The following is a 20,590-nucleotide window of genomic DNA, read 5'->3' on the forward strand; positions in this document are numbered from 1 at the left end:
TTTAGATGAAAAATTTAAAATGTAGAAAATAGAATTGTAATTGATATTTCGCGGACGTACGAATTTTTTAATTTAATCCGGCCGTGTAGGCGAAAAATGATATTACTTTTATTAATGTTTTCTGTGTGTTGTTTTTAGTACAGTCACGTCATTCCATTACTTTGTCGTCAATCGTGCATTATGCGATATACATAATCGAGTTTCGTTTTCTCGTGTGTAAAATTTTTACTTACATTGTTGTTTCTCTCTCTCTCTCTCTCTCTCTCTCTCTCTCTCTCTCTCTCTCGCTTCTTGCTCGTCCCCTCTTGTTTCTCTACATTTGTTTGCTTAGCTACTTTGTTTTATATCTTTATCTCTAAAAAAGTTACTTGCTCAAAATACAGCCATCAGAATTAATTTTCTGCCAGAAATATTTTTGCTGAACCTAACGGCATTTCTTGTGCGATAGTCCTATAAGATTTTCAATTCAATTTCTCACATATTACATATTCACGTCCCTCCTCCCTACGTCCCGCTCCGGAAAGCTTCGAATTGAGAAAAAAACAAAGCATTGGCTGACGAGTCGTTTCGCTTTTTCCGGGGGCAAGGATAAAACTTCGTTGATCGTAAAATTTGGAGTCTCGCAGGAAGTTCCCCCTCTTCTCCCTTCGCCCTCTCGACAGTCTCGACTATCTCAATAAAACTTTCATCGCGCTTTAAAGTCTCGTTTGGGATCCGTCGAAGGGACAGCGAACCGGAAAACTTCACGGCCATCTTTCCCAGCGACATTGTATGCCAAATATAGTTCAACCCTTTGGCCTTCCATAATACATTTCTTCCATTTCGAACGGCGGAGGTGCGAGCACGAGCGCGCAGTTACAGAAAAAAAAAAGAGATCAATATTGACGCCTTTGAAGAAGGTAAGAAAATTAACATGGCGATTGATGATGTGCGCCAAGTGCAAGAAGAGTATGCGCGTAGCGGGAAGTATCCGAAATTTTGAAACAAACAACGCTCGTCCGCTTTATTCACATTCGTTGCGCAGTCACACGGTTTCTCGCCGATGATAAAATCGTGCGGTTATCACCGGGATCCTTCATGACTTATTCAACGCATGACTCGAGCGTAAAGCTTTTCCCGTCCTCCACCCTGCCCCCGATGTAACCATTCTCATATTTCCGTACCCTAAATCCAAGATCGTTCTCTCTTCTTAATACAGCACGGAATAAATAGAGGTAGAAATACAAGTAATCTCAGAATGTGTTAGATTCGTATTAGGATTCATCTAGAAGAGAGAAGATCGCGCAGCTTTAAAATAATTTCTAATCGATCGAAATTATCGCCTTTACACTCTTAATCATGTATCGCCCAGTACCTCCAAATTTTTTTGAACATAAAAATGACATTTCGAGTTACACACTAAAAAGACGTATTTTTCGCGGTACAGCACGAGGTACGGAATATACGAGGTAATAATAAATTTTGTGATATAATTGGAGGTACTGCTCTTCTGCATCTGAATTCGTGATACTTTTGGAGGTACAAGGCTCCGTGTTCGTACCTCGTGTATATAATACAAGGTACAAAATTGTGCGTATGTACCTCGTGTATATAATACGAGGTACCAAATACTGCGTATGTATCTCGTATTTATAAATACGAGGTACTCGGCGGTAAAAATATACCGCCTGTTTGGCAAATCCTTGATCAAATGACAAGAGAATTGATTAAAGATTTCGTGTACCTCCAATTTTTGGCGATACATATTTAAAGGATATACTTATGTCCCTCGTAATTACGTAAGATTTATACTTCAACGTGTACCTCCAATTTTTGGCGATACATGATTGAGAGTGTAGATTTAACATACGCTTGCTAACGTAGAAAAAATTTCTCTTTAAAGTACTAAATTAATTATTAAAAGCGAAACCTGATAAAAAAGAGAATGATAAACTTTTTGCATTATTAATATATCATATTTAAACTACAACACAATAAAGCATATAAATCGCAATAATAAAATGTAATAAAAAGCATGTAAAATTGTAATAAATTGCAATAAAAAAAAGTGTGACTTACGTCAAATGACTATTCATACGATATCTATGGACAATTTTCTCCCGGCTTGGGTCAGGTCAGGTAAGAGGGACAAGAGTGCACGACCATCACGAGTTACGATTACGAGCCGCACGCCGCGATTTAAACGATTAGATCCGCGAACATTATCTGTCATTACGGACGCAACGAGGCTGTATATACCTTCTCGATTTCTCGCTTAACGCTTCCTATACGCTCCGAGATTCTCCGTTTATTTCAAACGAATTACCGATGTCCGGAAACAGACGGAAAGAGCATACGATATAAAGACTACGGAGACGTTAGAAGCTGACCGCATTGTTATGTCGTTCCTACGACATTACTCGGCAAACAACGGATTTGTCATTATTTCTCATTTCTCTCTCTCTCTCTCTCTCTCTCTCTCTCGTTTTTGCGCGTACACTTCTGGATAAACACTCGTAACCTAAGTAACCTCTCACCGAGCACGTACTGTGCTCTTTTCTGGAACGATACAGTTATTCGCTAGAGCACGTCCGACCGTTAGCCAGGCTCCGATAATCGCGTGTAGCCTGTCTTATAGGTCGAACCAGGTCGAATGCAACATTCGTTGCAGTTGAAAAACCACGATGACGAGCGTTTCCATCACCCTTCCTCCCGTTTCTGTTGTATAATTTTATAGGGGTATTTTCATTCGCCACGCGAAAGCATCTTTGCGTTTCTAGAAATGACACAATTACAGGAAAAAAAAACATTGTAGAACAACGTTCTGTTATCTTAGTTTTGGAGATTATTTTTATCTGAGACGCTACGGACGGAACGCGCGTCACCTACCGAAAATTTCTTCGGTTCCAGAAATAATTTTAACGTTACGTTTTAAGCCTCAGACCGTCGCGCGGGTGAATTGTCAGTGTCGCAGGACGAAATACGGAGAGTAAATAACGTCGACGATGAGAACGCGACCTCGTCGTCGAATCGACACGCGGCTTAACCTTTGGGTTGCTGACGATTTCACAAACCGAGGGGGTCTGATCGTCTAACGAACACGAATGTGCGAGAGTACCGACTTTGGTTCACTTTCACCTGCGCGGGTTCGATGTACTCCGCGACGCAATTGCAATGGCACGGTATACACATCACGTTGGGCTACGTCTAACGCAATAGAAGAATTGAAATCGTAAGAGCGCCTCCGAAAAATCTCGTTCAAGTATACACATTGCGAGGAAAAAAAAATAATAAAAAAATATAGAGTGATATTTTTGTTGATCGTATAGTTTCAGAAAAAAATAATTCTGATTTAGATTTATATACAATAAAATACAATATCTTTATATATTCAAAATCTTACCCTAAACATTATATAATTAATATATTTCATGATATTTATTCACTGTTTTACGAGAAATTAGTTGACTATAAGCCGTGATTTATATATACAACATTCTATTAATGTAGGATACATATATAACATCCTTTAAATTTGAATTTCAAATTAATTAACTCCATTAACATAGTTTAATAACATAGTTTAATAGGCTCAACTTAATAATGTTTTATGATAAAAAAAAGATATAAAATATCTGCAGTGTGCAATCGGGTAGACTCGAATCACAAATTAAACGAATTAATCGAGATATGACTTTGAACTCCTCGCATTGTTTAAACACCGGAAAATTTCGAATAAAGATTTGATAGACGTCGTGAAAATCTGAACCAGAAAGAAAGAAAAAAAAGGGCGTCACGAAAGGTTACGACGTGCGGCACGATCTTGCGGAAAGGAAAGGAAGAAGAAAAAGAAAAAAGTAGTGGGGGTGTCCGACACTCCGCTCGGATACCAGTTGGCACAATCTATTAAATGCGATCTTTGCTAGACACGACCTACACAATCGCCGGGAAAGAAAAAAAACCGAGAAGAGACCAATCGCCATCCCAAATGCCGAGAATCCACATCGGAACAAGGAAGGATGAAAACAAATAAAAAATCCGCGGACGTTGACCCTTTCCATAACCCAGTAGCATAGCATTCGTATCTTCTCAGATTTCTGCATTGGACGTCGCTAAACAACTTACAATGAACTAAATTATCACAAATTTCAGAGTTTTAGAATTTCCAAAAAATAGACATTTAATGTTATATTCGATTTCAAAATCGTGCAGTGTACAAATGCTACATGAATTCCTCACTGACTCTCTTTTAGATTTTTCACTAATTTACTTAACTTAAAAAAAATTATTAAGATAACGCAAGAATTAAAATATACTTTATATCTCTACTAAAATAAAAATGTACAGAAAACTACTAAAAGAATCGTAATATAAATAAATTATCGAAAAAGAAAACGGAAACAATGGTTGCAAAGTTAAATATGATTATTTGAGAAAGAGACATCTCGTAATTATTGCAATTAGCGCGTATATTACTAAGATTTCTCAGAGACGCTAAAATTATTGACAAGAGATTGTTTCTTAAGGATGCGATTCATACCCGGACCTGCCAACGTGTTTCCTTCCAATTTCCCTCGTATTTCTTCCATAAGAATCCCTTTCTAAGGCGTATCCACGGACAAGTCGTGATCTCGACGTTCCTGCTGGCTTCGCAGGACTTGATCGTTAAGGAAGAGAGCAGGGGAGGAAGGAAGGAGGAATCCCCAAAGTGCACCTCCGCTCTAAATCCTGAGACTCCTGCCCCATAGAATTAGGTGGAGGTCCTTCAGCGCGGTGGAAGTTGGGTTTCCTTCCTGAAGGTCCAATCCCCCTTTCAACGATAGGGGTATATCCCCGAGGACGACGTCGTTCACATTGCGGTGCGGAGGGTAGCGGGATGATAAGGAGAAGATGGAGGATAAGGAAAAAGGGGATCTTATCCAATAGCTGATCCCGAATGTCCCTAACGAGCACAATAGGTCAGGTATTGCGCAAGCTTTCGCTGACTCGGCTCGCACCTCCTCGAGCCGCGATTCGTCCGCAATAAAAAGTGCGGAAGACGAGTTATGTGATCCGACCACCTCGTCCGAAATATGATTATTTAAGTATCGGATTGACCGGCGTGTCTATGAAAGATTATTTCGCATCATATAGCGTTTCCTTCAACTGAATGAGGCACTCGACATGCAAAACACAGCGAAACGAAAAAGAAACACCAGACATAAAATAAAAAAGACACGGTTTTTTTTCGTTGCACGACCGCGCGTTATCTCTCCTCGTTGACACACGTTTGGATAAGGAACGGATAACAGACTCATAATAAATATAATTTTTATTTTTTTTTCCTTATTCAGAATTACTCGAATATAAGCTGAAAAAGTTCGTGGAATCTCTCCTCGCGGAACACCCAGTATGCACGACGAGCGAACGTTCGATTTCCCTTCATCGTGTCCTCACTTCCGGATGGAAATGGAAGCGAGGTCGATCGAATTGGCTCTCGTGCGGGGAATCAGTACGAGGAACTATTCTGGAATCGCACGGCTCGGACGACCTCCACCTTGAAATCACAATCAGAGGCGCAATTCGCTTATCGAATCTACCGCGTCTGATCGATGATAAGCGTTGAATTATATGATAATTGCGCCAGAACATTGTGATGACTGGTGGAAACGATATCTTATTTGTCATTTCTGTTTGCCGCAGACTTCGATCGAGATGATGAAATATTGTTTATACGTATATAAAACAGTTTGTTTTTGTGTCCAGGAAGATAAAGCAGAAAATTTGCGTGTAAGACTCGCTGTCAAACAAAGTAGAGAAAGTAGAAATTACAAGATCATTACACGGAGAGAATTTCCTTTTAAAATTTACCCTGAAAATTTTGTTAATCGTAGGAAAACATAGTATTTCGACAAATTTTACTGTGCACTGCAATAAATTTGTCGTAGTATATATTTAAAAAAATAGTGAAAATCATATAAAATTCGTCGAAATACTATGTTGTCTACCATTAACATGATTTTCAGAGTAAATTTTAAAATAAAATTCTCTCCGTGTATAAATATTCAACGGGAAATTATTTAAAGCTTCACGAACAAGGGCGTAAGGTGTTGCCAAAGTGTGTTACCGATATCTTGCGCATACAATAATTCAAGTAATTTACATGTAAAATTAGTATGGATATTAAGTGCAAAATAACTGAGTGTGCTGCACAACTTGCAATTGTAATGTTAATGATCCTCCATTTGCAATCAAGTTTCCTTAAAAAAACCGGTGCAAAAAATATTAGTTGGTTATCATACATAGTAACTAAGCAATTTTTAACGTGACATACTTTTATAGATAAACGTAAAACTCATTTTTTTTATTATATTTATATATTTTTTTATATATTTTAAAATCCAGACGAAATTAACTAAATGATGTAATTTTCTATTTTTCTTCTTGATATATAAAATCTATTTAATTCCATTTATAAAAATCCCTTCATGTATAATTGCTTATTTTAAAATTATCGATTTTTGTTAAATCAATTTATCTTAAAATTGCAACAAGGAAAAAAATTATTCAAAGAATAGATGATGTTAATTTTTGGCTTAAATTAAAGAAAAAAAAGCATTTCAAATTAATAGAATTGCAAGCTTGAATTCATATAGATACGAAAAAACGAGTTGATTCGGGACACCCAAAGCAAGTTCTTAAGGCATAATTATATTGTTATCCTGCCATTTTGCCAATGCCTTCCTTTCTTACCCTATTTTCCACACTTCACTCCCTTTCCCTGTTCGACCATGAACCGACCTCCAATCACCTTCCAAACCGTCAATGTAGTCAATGTAACTCCGGTTCCTCGAAAATTACGGGAAACCAATCAGCGTGGAAATGTGCTCCCGTCGGTTTTCGCAGTTTCTCTCTCTCTCTCTCTCTCTCTCTCTCTCTCTCTGTCCCTCCCTCATCCCGTTTGAATTACGTCCAACAGGTATGTACCTGAGTAGTATTATTGCTGTAATAATCATCTTGCTCTTACAACGATCGACCACCTTTGCCAGAAGCAAAAATCTCTATTGCCGGTCAAAATTGATTTCCCATAAAATCATGATAAAGTTCTGCACGAGTACGAGTTCGAGATATATTCAAATGGAAATATAATCGAGAGATATTGTTGCATGTAAAACAATATATTTTAAAAATATCGGCTTTACCTATACGTATAACAACAAAATATCAAATATCATGTTGAAGTGACGATTCTTTTAAAAAATCATACGCGTTCAGTTTTGGCGTAACGTGTTTTAGTTACAGCGAATTTGTGGAAAACGCAAAGTGGAAATTCAAAATATTAAGAGAAAACTCGTACAACGTCTCTTTATAAATTTAAAGTCGCGCAGAGGGAAAGTGTACAAGACGTGTGAGACGGCAAGGCGAGAACGCACACGTGATGTTAATTCAATGCGATGCGAGGACACTCTCCGCCGGTCACGACGGGAAGCGATCTCTTCCGAGTACAGGAAGACTTCGAGAAGTAGTCGGAGTGAAACGAAAAATGGGTAATTAAAGTACGTGCATAACACGCCAGTTCTCGACTCGCGTATCTGCTTACAGCCGGTCCGGACATGATACTGACATGAAGTCATACGGATGTAAGAACTAAAGCGAATCTGATTTTCAGCGAGATAGCAACAGTTTCAACCGCACTCGGCAAAATCTCGAAAGAAAACAGAATCGACATTTTTCTCAATCTCGTTAAAATCAATTTTTATTTCATTATTAATATTATGTCCCTGACATTCTCTATAAATACGACAGAAATAACTAATATCTATATATCAACTCGTGTGTACTAACAAACGAAAATGTATGAAACTTTAAACTTCGACCGAAAGCAGAAGAAACGGAGATGGACAAGTTGGATTTCTCAGTGCCCATTTAAAAATCTAAACATGACGTTACACCTGTGCTTTGAGAAAACATTTTGATAAGCTGCATCTAGTAAACGATAATGTGTTTATTGTCTCCAGTGCCCGTTACTTTTTAACACGCGAAAATATCACTAAGAACACCGATTAACATCTCGTATCGCTGATCAAGGTTACCAAATTTTCAGTTTACGCGACTGTCCGCCAATAATGCGGCATTAGCCGAATATTTACGTGAGTAATTGCAATATTATTATTGTGTACATATGTAATATGAACAAGGAATGAGTAAGCAGGAATGAGAATCACTGTTCAGGGCTCAAGGTGAACGAGCTTCAAAGTGGCAATGGTGAACTGCGGAGAGACGTCGAGACAAGCGAAGGGTCCGCGGGCCCTAATGCTCGCGTCGTTCTTACGCGAGTAACACGTGAAACACTTCTACACTGTCAATTTTCCTCGAGTCACCTCAGCTATATACCAGTCGATTAACTAACTCATGAATTTATGTAAGTTTATAATATATTATAAATCAAATTCTCAAGAAAACAATATATATGACAAAATATATAATGAAAGATGAAAATCTGCAAGATAAAAAGAAATATAAAAATCAAAAGCATGTCTTCAGTTTTATGATACGGAAAAATTACGCTCGTATGCTAAAAATATCCAATTTCTTGCGTTAATTTATCGATTTTCGCGTAGTGTAAAATTCGTATAAATACTTTAGAACGTTATATAAATGTCATAGTCAATTTAAAAATTATGGAGTACTGCTCCGTTTTCTACAAATTTACCATAATTTGGAAAGTTGCGAAAATTTCACAAAAACTAAAATATATTTCATAAAAGAATCACGTCGCTTTAACGTGTGTAATTAGCAAGTAATACTTGCGATACTTGATTATCGGGAGATGTTTATTTTACGAGAGTGTACCGCAAAACTGAAACTATCGGAATCCGACGTCCCATATGCAACAATTCGGCATATAACGCCTGTAACCAAGGTCGGTCGATGCTCTAAACAACGTCGAGCACATCTCTCCCGGTCTCCCCAACCAACGTTAGAGAATGAAAGGAGGTGCACACAGGGTGCACGCTCCGCCGAGTCGTCCTTGACCCCGAAGTCAACCCGCATCCTGCTCCGTGCATCTCGCGAAGGATATATCCCGCGCGTCTGCGCACGTATCAATTCTGATTAAATTATTCCGCTTCCATCACTCTTTTACATTGTATCGCTCGTCCGTTCAAATTGTGTGGCTCGATGCCGAACATAATTTCTACCCTCCCCAAAAGATGCGAACGTTTACTATTCGCGGCGCAACGGCTTCAAGGATTAAATGTAATCAATAAACTTGCATATGTTAAAAACTACGTTAAATTTTTTAGCTCTTTAAAAGGCGGCGATACCCGCACGTATAAATAACACGAACGTTTATCGACTTGAACCTTTGCCCTGCAGTAACTTGAGCAGCATCCGATACGATAGGATTTCTTTAAACAATCGACCCGCCTATTTGCGTATCGAGGTTTTTATTTAACATCCTCTCATCATTTTTCCCCTTCTTCTATAATAACTTCGCGTAAAAAATAATAGCTTTATTTGAGTACTTTATATACATTCAAGCTCACAATTTACGATAATACCACTTTTGATTGTTTCCGTTTTTAAATTCAAATATTAATTTTTAATTAATATTATGTTATAATCGCCAAAAGGTGTATAAATCTTTTAAAAACGACAGCCGTAAGAACTATCTGTTCAATGATCTTAATGAAATGTCTTTTAAATTTTAATTATTTTAATTACGTAATTCAATATTTTATACTATTTACTAATAATTACACTAATAGTAAAAACAGATAATTACATTCCATCTATAAATAGAACTTCATTAATTTACATAATTTTATCGAATTTCTATTTATATATTATGTTTATATTAATTAATAAATTTAAAAAATATCTGTTGGTGAATTTATTTTATTATTGAATAAATTTATTAATTAGAAAACAAGGAAATATATAAAATCTTTTTTCCTCATAATCCATACCGAGATCATAAAGGGGTTAAGCTATAACCAGTCGGGAAAGGTTCAGGTCGAAATTATGAAAAGCCGTAGGAAGACTAGCCAGGGAGCCGAACCGGAAGTTGGCTATCTCGCAGCGGCACAAAGGGTGGCACTTAAAAATTCAATGCATTTCAAATGGGCCAGAGATCCGTCCTCAGGCGCCGCGAGCGGCGCCATTTTCACTCGCGCTGGCGCAGCCATTTGTCGAGCTTTCGTTTTCCGGCTGACCTGATGTCCTCACCCTGTACGCGCGTTCGGGGAAACCCCGCTATTCTGTATAATGACTCGAACAAATAACACACAATCGAGCGATTACTTATCACTATTGTTTGTCAATCGGATCGATAATACTGACAGATAACACTGACATAATAAAATATCAATCTGTGAAATTTATTAATTTCAAACCGAAGCTACTTCAACCTTTTTAATTCTTTATATTCGCGTCTTCTTTTCAATTCTCTAACAATATTTCAAATCTTCAAATTTGTTAACTAATTCAAAATAATTTAAATTAATTTCGGACATAAAAGCATCAAGTATGACGTATGTTTTTATATTCTGTTTTTCCAATTTCGTTCACGAAATCGGTCAACGGCCTTACTCTTAATGACATGTAACAGTGTAAACAGGAGATAACAACTGCGATTAAATACAAGGCACAGGCAAAAGAATGCTATCTTAAATTTCTGTCAAAAGTTCGAACTCATTTAAATTCGTTTACAATTCAAAAAATAAAACGTGTTTACAATGTGTTTAACAGTTAATTAATCGATTTATCATTTGTTTTTCTTGTGATAACACTTTAAACGATAGCTATTTTTATAAACCGATGCAAGCTGTTGTAAATAGAAATCAAAGAACAGAGCGAAACATTACGAGAAACTCGATTATAGATTGTTATCGTAATGCACCGCCGAGTGCATCATCGATCGTCGATCGTATTATAATCTTAACCGCGCTATCTTTAATGCGCAGTACGATTTGGGCCGCCATGGATTTATTTCCGCCGCGCGACGCGCGCCAAATTTAGGACAGTATGCCATTGGCTTCCGCGTTTTGTATGCTGCGTAAGTATGCTTGTCACACGCGCTGCATACTTACGCAGCGCTTGCAACCAACCGCCATTGATACAGACGCGTAAACAAGACCGGCTGACAAAATTTAATTTTATCCTTCACCGAAAAAAACAACACAAAAATAAAACATAACTTTAAACTGTGTGTGTAATCGTAAAAAAAAAAATACTAATTGGAAATATATATAAATCTCGTTTAAATACTTGCCATCTACAAACTGTTTTATAAATATTGTAATTCTAACAGCTTCATAAAATAAACATCCCTTGATAATCAAGTATTTGGCATAACGCGATTCTTTTATAAAATAATGTCGGAATTTCTCTTCATGTTCTTTCACGCCACGATAAATTCGTGAATGTAAAAAAATTGGAAAATTCGTACATTACTCTATTCTTTTAAAATAAAATATGACATTACAGGAACAGAGTGGTATACATTTCACATTTTGGAAGAGTCAAATCATTTTAAGAAAACTAGATATTAAGAATTGAATGTATGTAATGAGCAATACGTAATCAAAGAAGTAAACATAAAACAATGAGTTAAAATTGCTCCAAGGATTGACAAAAAGTTCGCATTTTATAGGCTGCAATCAAAGAGTAAGGAGACTATCCTTGTACATGTTACACATACATACAATATTATTAATTGTATTGTCATATTATATTTGTTTAATTTTCATATATTATTCATTCATATATTATTCATAAAAAAAATTTCAAAAACTTTCAGAAAAAACATTGGCGCACTATAAGCATTTCGAAAAAAGGGGGGGAGGAAGGAGATTAAAACTCGCTAGTCAGCGAGTACATGAAGAGAAAAAGAGAGAGTAGAAGGGGTGCTTTAGAGAATAAGAGAGAAAGCGAGATGGTCGCAAGCGGACTATCGATTTTTTTTATACCCAAGCAGCCTATGTGCGAATAGTGGTCACGTTGGGGAGAGGGATCAGAGGGGGAGAGAAAGTTACACAAGGGCTGGCGTGACACAGAAACGGCCAATGTAAAAAAAACCCGCTGCTGTTACATCCCGTATTTGTATTTACGTTACATAACGCAATAACGCGTATTTGCAAAGTATATTTATATTTTCCTTTTATATTTTTTGATTCTTCGAACTATAACATTATCCTGTTAAAAGCGTCCAGCATAATTATCCCTCCGCCTCCGTCTTTCCTGCCCACGCGAAGAGTATTGTCGCCGGTATATCCACTTTTTTATTTTCGAAAGAATTAATTCCAGAAAGGTTACAATGTTATACTAAATGTTTGATATATATTCATCCCAGTTTATTTCCAACGGTTTTAATCTTTATTCGAAAAAAATTTATATCCCCGATAAATTCTGATTTTAATCTTATCTACGTGTGTAGCAAATTATTTTCATAAATTTAATTTATAAATTCACCTGTGACGCATAAATTTATTGTATAAAAGCAAATTTATCGTTCAAAGCGTACGAGTCTTTGTCTTTGATATCGCCTATTTCTGACGAATATTTAATCTATCTAAAAAAAGAAACTTTCTGCAGGTATACTTTTACGAATATATTGCTAACTAATCGGTTTATTAAATTATTAAGGTAATTTATTTTTAAAAATATAGCTCTTTTCGATTTATTTAATTATAAGTTATAATTATAATTTTGCTATGTTGCTTGTTATTAACTAATAATTTTTAAATATAACAATCACTTGTATTATAATTTATAAAACACTCACCTATTTTTCTCCAACTCATTATGAGTCGTTCTGAAAATAAAAAAATGAAAATGCTCATTAATTTTGTAAGAACGAGATTTACGATAAAAAGGCAAATCAAGCTACGACAATAATATTTCCCTTTCTGACGATATAAAAAACGATATAAAGTTGAAAATATAAAATTGTAAAACCGCGAAGATTTATCGCATTAAAAGTATTGCAAATATTTCAGCTACAAATAATTTGGAATTATATCTCAGACTTATAGTAGCACGTGCAGCAATAATAGTCACATTCGATTCTAAATCACGAGCAATTAAACTGCCAATTGACAATATTTTGGATTGATACACATCACGAATTGCTTTCGAAATGCCGGATTTCGAAAGTTGCAATTTTATGGAATGCTTTTATAAAATGTCTCTTTATAATCAAATATATCACGTTGAAGTAATATGACGCTTCTATTGAAGTACGTTTCAGCGTTTGCGAAATATTTGCAATCCTTCGAATTTGCAACAGATATAAAATTGAGAAATTCGAATAGCGCGCGCGCATTCCCCTCTCTCTTTAAAATCGAATATAAAATTGAAATGAATATAAAATCAAATAGAAATTGCTATTAATGTCAGTCTAGAAATTGTATATTTAAAAAGATTCGTGCTAATACGCACGACGTAAATATTAGTATTAACTCGGGAATATAAGTCTGAGAAAAAAAATTTTTTTCTTTAACTTTCAAAAGACTTATGTAAATTTTTATGTGCTACGTTTCTCAAAAGATATTTTACACAGACACGAACCTGCTGCCTTGGGACTTCTTCGTCTTTGGCCTCTTTGTAATCGTCCGCATGTCGTCGGGTATTGGCATCGTTGAAGCATAGCCATGTTCAGCTTCTGTAATCAGAAAGCGATAAATCAATAAGTAGAACATAATTATATATTTATATAATAAAATTATAACATACAATTATTACATATCAGCGTGCTAAAGTCTAAATCTCGTGTGCTCAAAATAAGCGCTAACATAAACACGAACCAGAAATCATTCGTCTTCAAATTATAAGACATTTCCTCCAATTACATATTATCGTTTTCAATTGCAAATCCTCGCACGACTCTACGATATGTTTGTATCATCAAAGGCACTACAGATATACAGAATTTAGATATACAGAAGGAAACTCGCGCGACGTGACTCGCAAGAGAGTCAGTTTTCGAAGCTTGTTAGGTTCGTTAGAGAGCGAGCGATGACAGACGCGGCAGACAGTAAGACACGTGTCTTATTTTCTTAGATCGTTTCACATTTTATTATCGTTTGAAGAAAAGCGTCAACGTTTGATTGAAGTACAATTGCGCCGCGCTTGGTGGTTTTTTTTTTGCTCAAGAGCTTCGACTACGTGAATTCAATAATTGCGTGCCATTAAATTAGCCCACGTTTAGCTCTTATCAAACGCAACATTAGAAACGTAAATATAACGTTTACGTTTCTAAAAATAGACGTCGAATTAAATCGAGATAAGCAAGTGCATCGAGACGAATCGAAATAGACGCATCGGAATAAATTTGTATAAATAGAGCCCGGGATTAAATTAAGACTGACAGACACTCCAAATCAGATAAAAATAGATAGAGACCCTAGAATAAATTTCCATAAATAAAGAGGTCGCAATTAAATTAAGACAAACCTCTGATCGATACATACTTTCTCAGATTTACTTTCGTTGATACGCCAAAATGTCAATCTTACAACAAAAATCACATGTGTGTAGAAAACCGTACGTGAAACGACTCAATGTCAACAAAAATTCTGCGAATAACGCGATCGTATTTGTTGCAAAATGTACGAATGTACATTTCTGTAATGCAGTTTCACACGGTCACGAGGTAATTACGCGAACTTTACGATTCTCTCTGCATTCCGCAATACAATGACTTGAAAAATTGCAAAAAACAAAACGTACGTCTCCGAGAGAACCACGTTGCTCTTTAACGCGATACGCAGTAGTGTTTAATTACCGAATGACATTTATTTTACAAGTGTTTCATAAAATTGAGACTACATATGCACATGACTGCAATGATGAATACCTTAACGTATAAATTTGCACGCGCATCTTCGGGACGCATATATTATACTTCCTGCCCGAATGTCCGCGCCCGTCCGTGACCGTTATTCGATTATTCTGTTGTTCGAGAATTATTCTTACTGTGTTATTTTTACTGTGTTACATTATTCATTTTGATTGATTGTTACCACGGATTTATTATTTTTACTCGCGCCGTACACAAACACAGTTATGTCGAACTGCGAAGTGTCACGTCCGGCTGCTTCGAGAAACCGCGCGTTCTCGAATAATCAACGGTCATGCGTGAATATTTAGGCAGCCTCGACACGCGTGCGGTTTCATGCGTTTTCTGTCTCACATACACGCAGGATACGCGTTTGTCGCGAGACAAAATGCGACGCTAGGAGCCAAATCAATCTTTCGCTCTTTACGGGAAAGCGGTAAGTTGATTGGCCGCCGCGCGTCGCTTCTCGCTCTGCGCGGCAAGCGGCGTTTTCCACGTCCTGCGTGGTTGCGTGTGCGTGTGTGTGTTGTGCGAGGGGGGGCCCTTTACGATCCCACATGTGCAACGGGCGACTCCATTGGAAAAACTCCCAACGTGCGTGGTACTACGACGCACGAGGGAACGGACACACGCGTGCGCGCGCGGGCGCGGTGCGTCGTTGAAAACGACGTGCGTTGCCGCATGCACGCGGCCGAGGACATCGCTCTAGTGCGACGCAGCGGCATTATAAGTGGGATGATATAAAATGAGATCATCATCGCGGCGCGCGTACGATCCGTCGTGAAAACAAAGATAGCCGACGATCGGATATTCATAAATCGTACGATTGAATTTCGATCGAGGGAGCAGACGTGCACGCTGGGAATAACGCGTCCGTTGTATTGAGAATCTACAGGGTGGGTAAAAAAAAAAAACGAGGAATTTTCTTTTGTGTATAATTAAAATTAATTGAATTAATTAATTTCTAACGTTCTTATCTTACACTTAAATTCTTTTCGTTTCTCTTTGACCCGCGCTATATAATCGATCTCACGATCCCAGGAAAATTCAAATTCTGCTCTCACAATTTATAAAATATTAAAATTTATAAACCAACATTTGGCGATTTGATTGTCGCGCGATGAAAATTTAAAGGAAACATCGATGCACGTCATTTAATTAGCAAAAAAAAAAAACAATTTCTTTCGTTATACTATTGATGCAACACAAGAAACGAACACAATGACATGTATAACACAATAACATTAGAACTACTCCAAGTTTTCCTAATTTTTTTATATTTAATGATTTAAAAGAAATTAGCCAGATTGTTCGTGGCAGTAAAATTAAGTTATAATATCGGGAATTTTTCTGGGACTCTTAAATACTCCATGTTTACACTCATCGGGTTTCTCTCTCTGCTCTCTGACGTTGTGAAGAGCTTTGTTCTTCGCAAAATCGTGATTAAAAGGAGAGAGAGGGGGGGGGGAAGGAATGAGAAGCGCGAGATATTCACTCACCTCTTTCCCTTCGTTCAATGTACTCGGCGGCTTGTAATAGGGCAGCAATGCTCATATTTCCTCGGTTTGGAGTAATCCTGGCTGCTTCCGTTCGCGCTCGTTCCCTCTTCTTCTGCCGCACGCTTCTTCTCCCGCGCCAACACACGTGCCGGGGACGCACACACGGACGCACACACCCTCAACGCACCACACACACACGACGCGCGCGCGCACGTGCGCGTACGACGGGCGGCGCACAAGCGGCGAGAACGAGGAGGGGACGGGGGGGAGTAGTGTACCGGCGAGATACGTAATCGTGATGTCTTCGGCCGCCGCGCCGCGCCGCGCCGCCTCGGGCGACTCCGCCGCACGTCGGTTACCTTCGGGCCGCGTAACCGTGCGCACGACGCGCACAAGTAACCCAACGATGACGACACCGACGCACGCCGAACGAGAGGAACGTGCACCAATCCACGGACGGCGACAGCGACGGCGGCGGCAACAGCGGCGGCAACCGAGGCCGAGAGACGGATATACGCGGAAACTTTTTCTTTCTACACCGCCGCTCCTGTTTGACTCTCCAACGGTCTCTCCCTCGCGTCCGTCGCGCGGCTAACGACGACGATCAATGAATATTCCCGAGCCCGAGTCTCTCCTCTCGTCGATCGTCGTCCCTCGATGGATGATCTCGCACGTCTCAATAAAATTCGCCCCCACGAAATGATGGTCCGAGCTCTCAATGTTTTCAAACTCTCTCGAATGTCCCACCTTCTCGGCGAATTCACGTATATCTCCCTATTGATCACTGTCGATCGATCCCTCCAGCACTCGGACTTGCGGAATTTTACTCGAATGCTCCTTTTTTTTCAGCGTCCTCTCAAAACGTCAGAAACCGTGTTTGTTTGTGTTTTTTTTCTTTTCCTTCCTTTTGTCCACGATGTGCCCTCGCTGCGATCGCGATTGTCCGGTCGTCTTTGATTCCTCTTCCTCCTGTTGCCGCGACCGTGCTCCTCTCCTTTAGCTTCTCCGCTCTCTGCTCCTTTCTTCTCACTGCGTTTCACCACATTTACCCCGCGACTTGCACTGTGAATCACAAGGGAAACCAATTATCACCACCGTTGTGTCCGCTGAGCATTCGCGTACGCGGACCCGTGCCGATTTCGTGTGTATACAATTCCCGACATAAATAAAACGGCGACGATACGCACAGCCGCGTCGCGATATACCACCGATACGAAAGTGCCGCGTGAGGTAACTGCGCTTCGAAACGCCGCCGAGAGAAGCCGATCGCGCGAGCAGCACGCACACATACACACACGCGTACATGCACACGACACGCACGCGCGCGCGCATCACGCATCACAGAGAGTCGAGGGAGGGGAGCCGGAGCAAAACAACGCACGATGAGTGAAAGAGCGAGAGGAGAGGACGGAATGAAAGAGAGAATACGCCTACGCGCGGTCGCGTAACGCGAGGAAAATAAACAGCGAGTAAAACGGAAACAGACCGCGCGCGCGCGCGCGCGCGAAAGAGACAGAGATGGATAAATATAGAAAAAGCGATAAAGCGTAATTTATTATGCGCCTCGGAGTGAGATTACTTATGAGTTAGACGGGAATTTAATTCCTTTGTCGCGTGCTTACGCTTTTTTTTTTTTCGGTGGAGATTAATGGAAAGGATATTCACGTATAATTTTGTGTTAAGAAACGAGAACACACGAAATTATTCATTTCACTGTCTGTGCATGCGTGCGTCGCAGCTCGAAATTAAATACACAGTTTAATATTTGGAAAAATTGAACTTTCTGTTGTCAAAAACGAAACGTGTAATAAGTTTAAAGATAAATCCGAAATATCCATCTTTGTGAGATTCATTGCAACAATTCATTATAGCATTAAATTATGTAAAAAAAAATGTTTATTTAAAAAAACGCAAAAATTAAATAACCACTTTCACGTTTACACATAGAATATTTCAAAAGCATGCCCCTAAAAATTTAAGAAAATATAATTACTAAACTTAAAAATAAATAAAAATGTTTTCGATTCAAGGATTAAAGACAGATTTGTCAGTCCAGAGAAGTGTAAAGAACTAAATACAAAACAAAATACATAAAAAAAATTTATTTACAAAAGAAGCTCAGCTCATCCCAGCTTTGCAGTTTCTCTATATTAAAAATGAAATGAGTGCGCATTTATTATTTGAGAGGAGAACAAGAGGAAGAAAAGCATAAAAATGCGATTATAAATCAGACCTAAAAAAAAAATCAAGACAAAAAGGGAATGGGTTATGATATGATAAATGAAGAATGCGTGATTAGAGATAAGGCGGTTAGTACAAAGCGATTACGATAAAGAATTAGAGGTTAAGTCCATCCTTGTCGAGATAAATTTTTGCACGATAAATGCAGCACACAATACACATATACGCACAGATGTCTTTTCCGTTTCCTTCAAATTCTTAATGGTAAGGCATTAGCGTCGAAAACGGCTATTTTCTAAAGCCATCATATGGACTTGTCCGAAATTCGGCGAACTTCGCGTCGCGCGCCAGAGCCGATCGAACGTTAAAAGCAGTTTTAACAATATCCGGCGCACGTCGCGCCGGATGTGCCGCCTACGCCGCGGCGAATTTTTTTTTTTTCTTCTTTTTGACGGCGCGTTCCTCGATAAATTCAAAATCGGATTTCCCCTCAGCGCGAAAATAACAGGCCGGATACCCCGCGTGTATCGGGTGATCTCGCGACAGCCTGGGGAAAGCAAGGTCTCTCCGTCTCTGAATAAAAATCGCGCTTGAAGTTAACCGAAAAGCCATCTGTCATCGCGATTAAATACGACGAGGACAAGGGGAAGCGGGGATCCGTCCACGGATGCACCAGGCGGATTCCGAATATAAGACGTGTTTTCTCGCGCCGGAGTCGCGCGCGGGTGACGGGGCGGGAGGGGGCTCCCTTTCGATTTCGGGGCTCGTCCGGGGGCCCCGGCGGCTGTTGTCCGCCGCGCGGACCCAGGCCCCCGCGCTATCGTTTACGCGAGGCTTGGCGAGGCAACGCGCCAGCTGATAACTCACAAACAAAGGGGCCAGGCGAGCCGCCTTCGCGCAACAACACTTTCTACCCGAACGTCCACTAGAATGCGCCAGCTGAGAATCCCGTCGTCCCCTCGTCGCGCGTATACACAGCTACGGAGCGCTCCGCGTATGCGTACGTCTCTCTCAGTCTCTCTTCAGGCACGCGCGAGCGGGCGCGCGCGCGAGCACGCACGGACACACATGCACACAACGAATGTACGTACGCGTGTATACATTCACGCCCCTGTGTATATTTACGTACGTATACACGTATGTATATACGCCCGTATATATACGCTTAACATCCGCCCGATGACATTTGGCACGGGTCGCGGCGATAAAGGAGTAGTGCGCCGTAGATAGGTAAGCGAGAAGAAGGTAAATTAGGAGAAAAATAAGGAGAGACTAACAACGGTGCCTGCTTCACTACGTTGTCGGACGATCAGCACTATCCCAGCACTACTAGCTCTCCCTTTCTTTCTCTCTCTCTCTCACACAGGTTTCCCACAGGGGCGGAGGGGCGCACAGCGGCGGCGGCGGCGGCGGAGGTGGCGGCGGCGGTGGGGTGGGAGCGGGCTGATCGGACAACGAACAATACCGAACGCGAATGGAGAACGAGCGAGCGGCCACGGCGAACGAAGAAAACGGGCGGCCCGAGTGACGCGACGGTTCAAACGGCAACAGTAACGACGACGACGATTCGCGGACGATACGCGGACGAACGTATAAACGAACGCACGAACGACCGAGCGAGCGGGCGAGCGACAGCTTGGCACCTCCGCGCTTCGCGAGCACTCGCACGCATTTATCGATGTCAAACGCTCACCTCGGCGGCAGCAGCGCTCCGCTCGACGGCGGCGGCGCGCCGCTTACGGCCGCACCGATTGGCCGCCGCGGCGCGCTTGCTGACGCGTCCGGCCAATCGCCGCCCCCGTAACAAGCGTCGCTGCGATGGTCGCGTGCCGCCACCAACACCCGCCGGCTGTCACGTGAATCTCATGCCCGAAAACAAAACAAACAGCTGGCCGCCCAGCGTCGCCGCTGTCGTCGTCGTCGTCGTCGTCGCCACCGCGCGTCGTCCAGTGGGCCGAGCGCCCCGCGAGTGCAGCTGAACGGAGCCGAGCGTGGCCGAGTGCGCCCGACCGCTCCGTTTCTTTCAGCGCGCTGATACAGGGAATATTGAAATACCTACGAATGAGTATATGCGAATGTATACGTGTGAAAATTTCATAAGATTAAAAAA

The 20,590-nt window shown here is 40.1% G+C and overlaps 1 protein-coding gene across 6 annotated transcripts in view; it reads right to left on the reverse strand.

The window, feature by feature from the left end:
- Positions 1–20,168, reverse strand: part of LOC105457672 (max dimerization protein 1-like) — a 35,803-nt gene extending 15,635 nt beyond the window's left edge. Inside the window, exons 1-4 of one of the 6 annotated variants that reach the window (XM_011702477.1) lie at positions 20,087–20,168; positions 16,300–17,361; positions 13,531–13,624; positions 12,746–12,775 (exon numbers count right to left, since the gene is read on the reverse strand). In XM_011702477.1, coding sequence (XP_011700779.1) covers positions 12,746–12,775; positions 13,531–13,624; positions 16,300–16,354 — 179 coding nt within the window. In that variant the 5' untranslated portion in view covers positions 16,355–17,361; positions 20,087–20,168. The other 5 variants (XM_011702476.1, XM_011702472.1, XM_011702473.1 and 2 more) reach the window with 5 other exon arrangements.
- Positions 20,169–20,590: the final 422 nt, after the last annotated feature.

This window comes from Wasmannia auropunctata, unplaced genomic scaffold (genome assembly GCF_000956235.1).
Source record: "Wasmannia auropunctata unplaced genomic scaffold, wasmannia.A_1.0 LD335163.1, whole genome shotgun sequence".
In the NCBI taxonomy this organism is placed as follows: domain Eukaryota; kingdom Metazoa; phylum Arthropoda; class Insecta; order Hymenoptera; family Formicidae; genus Wasmannia; species Wasmannia auropunctata.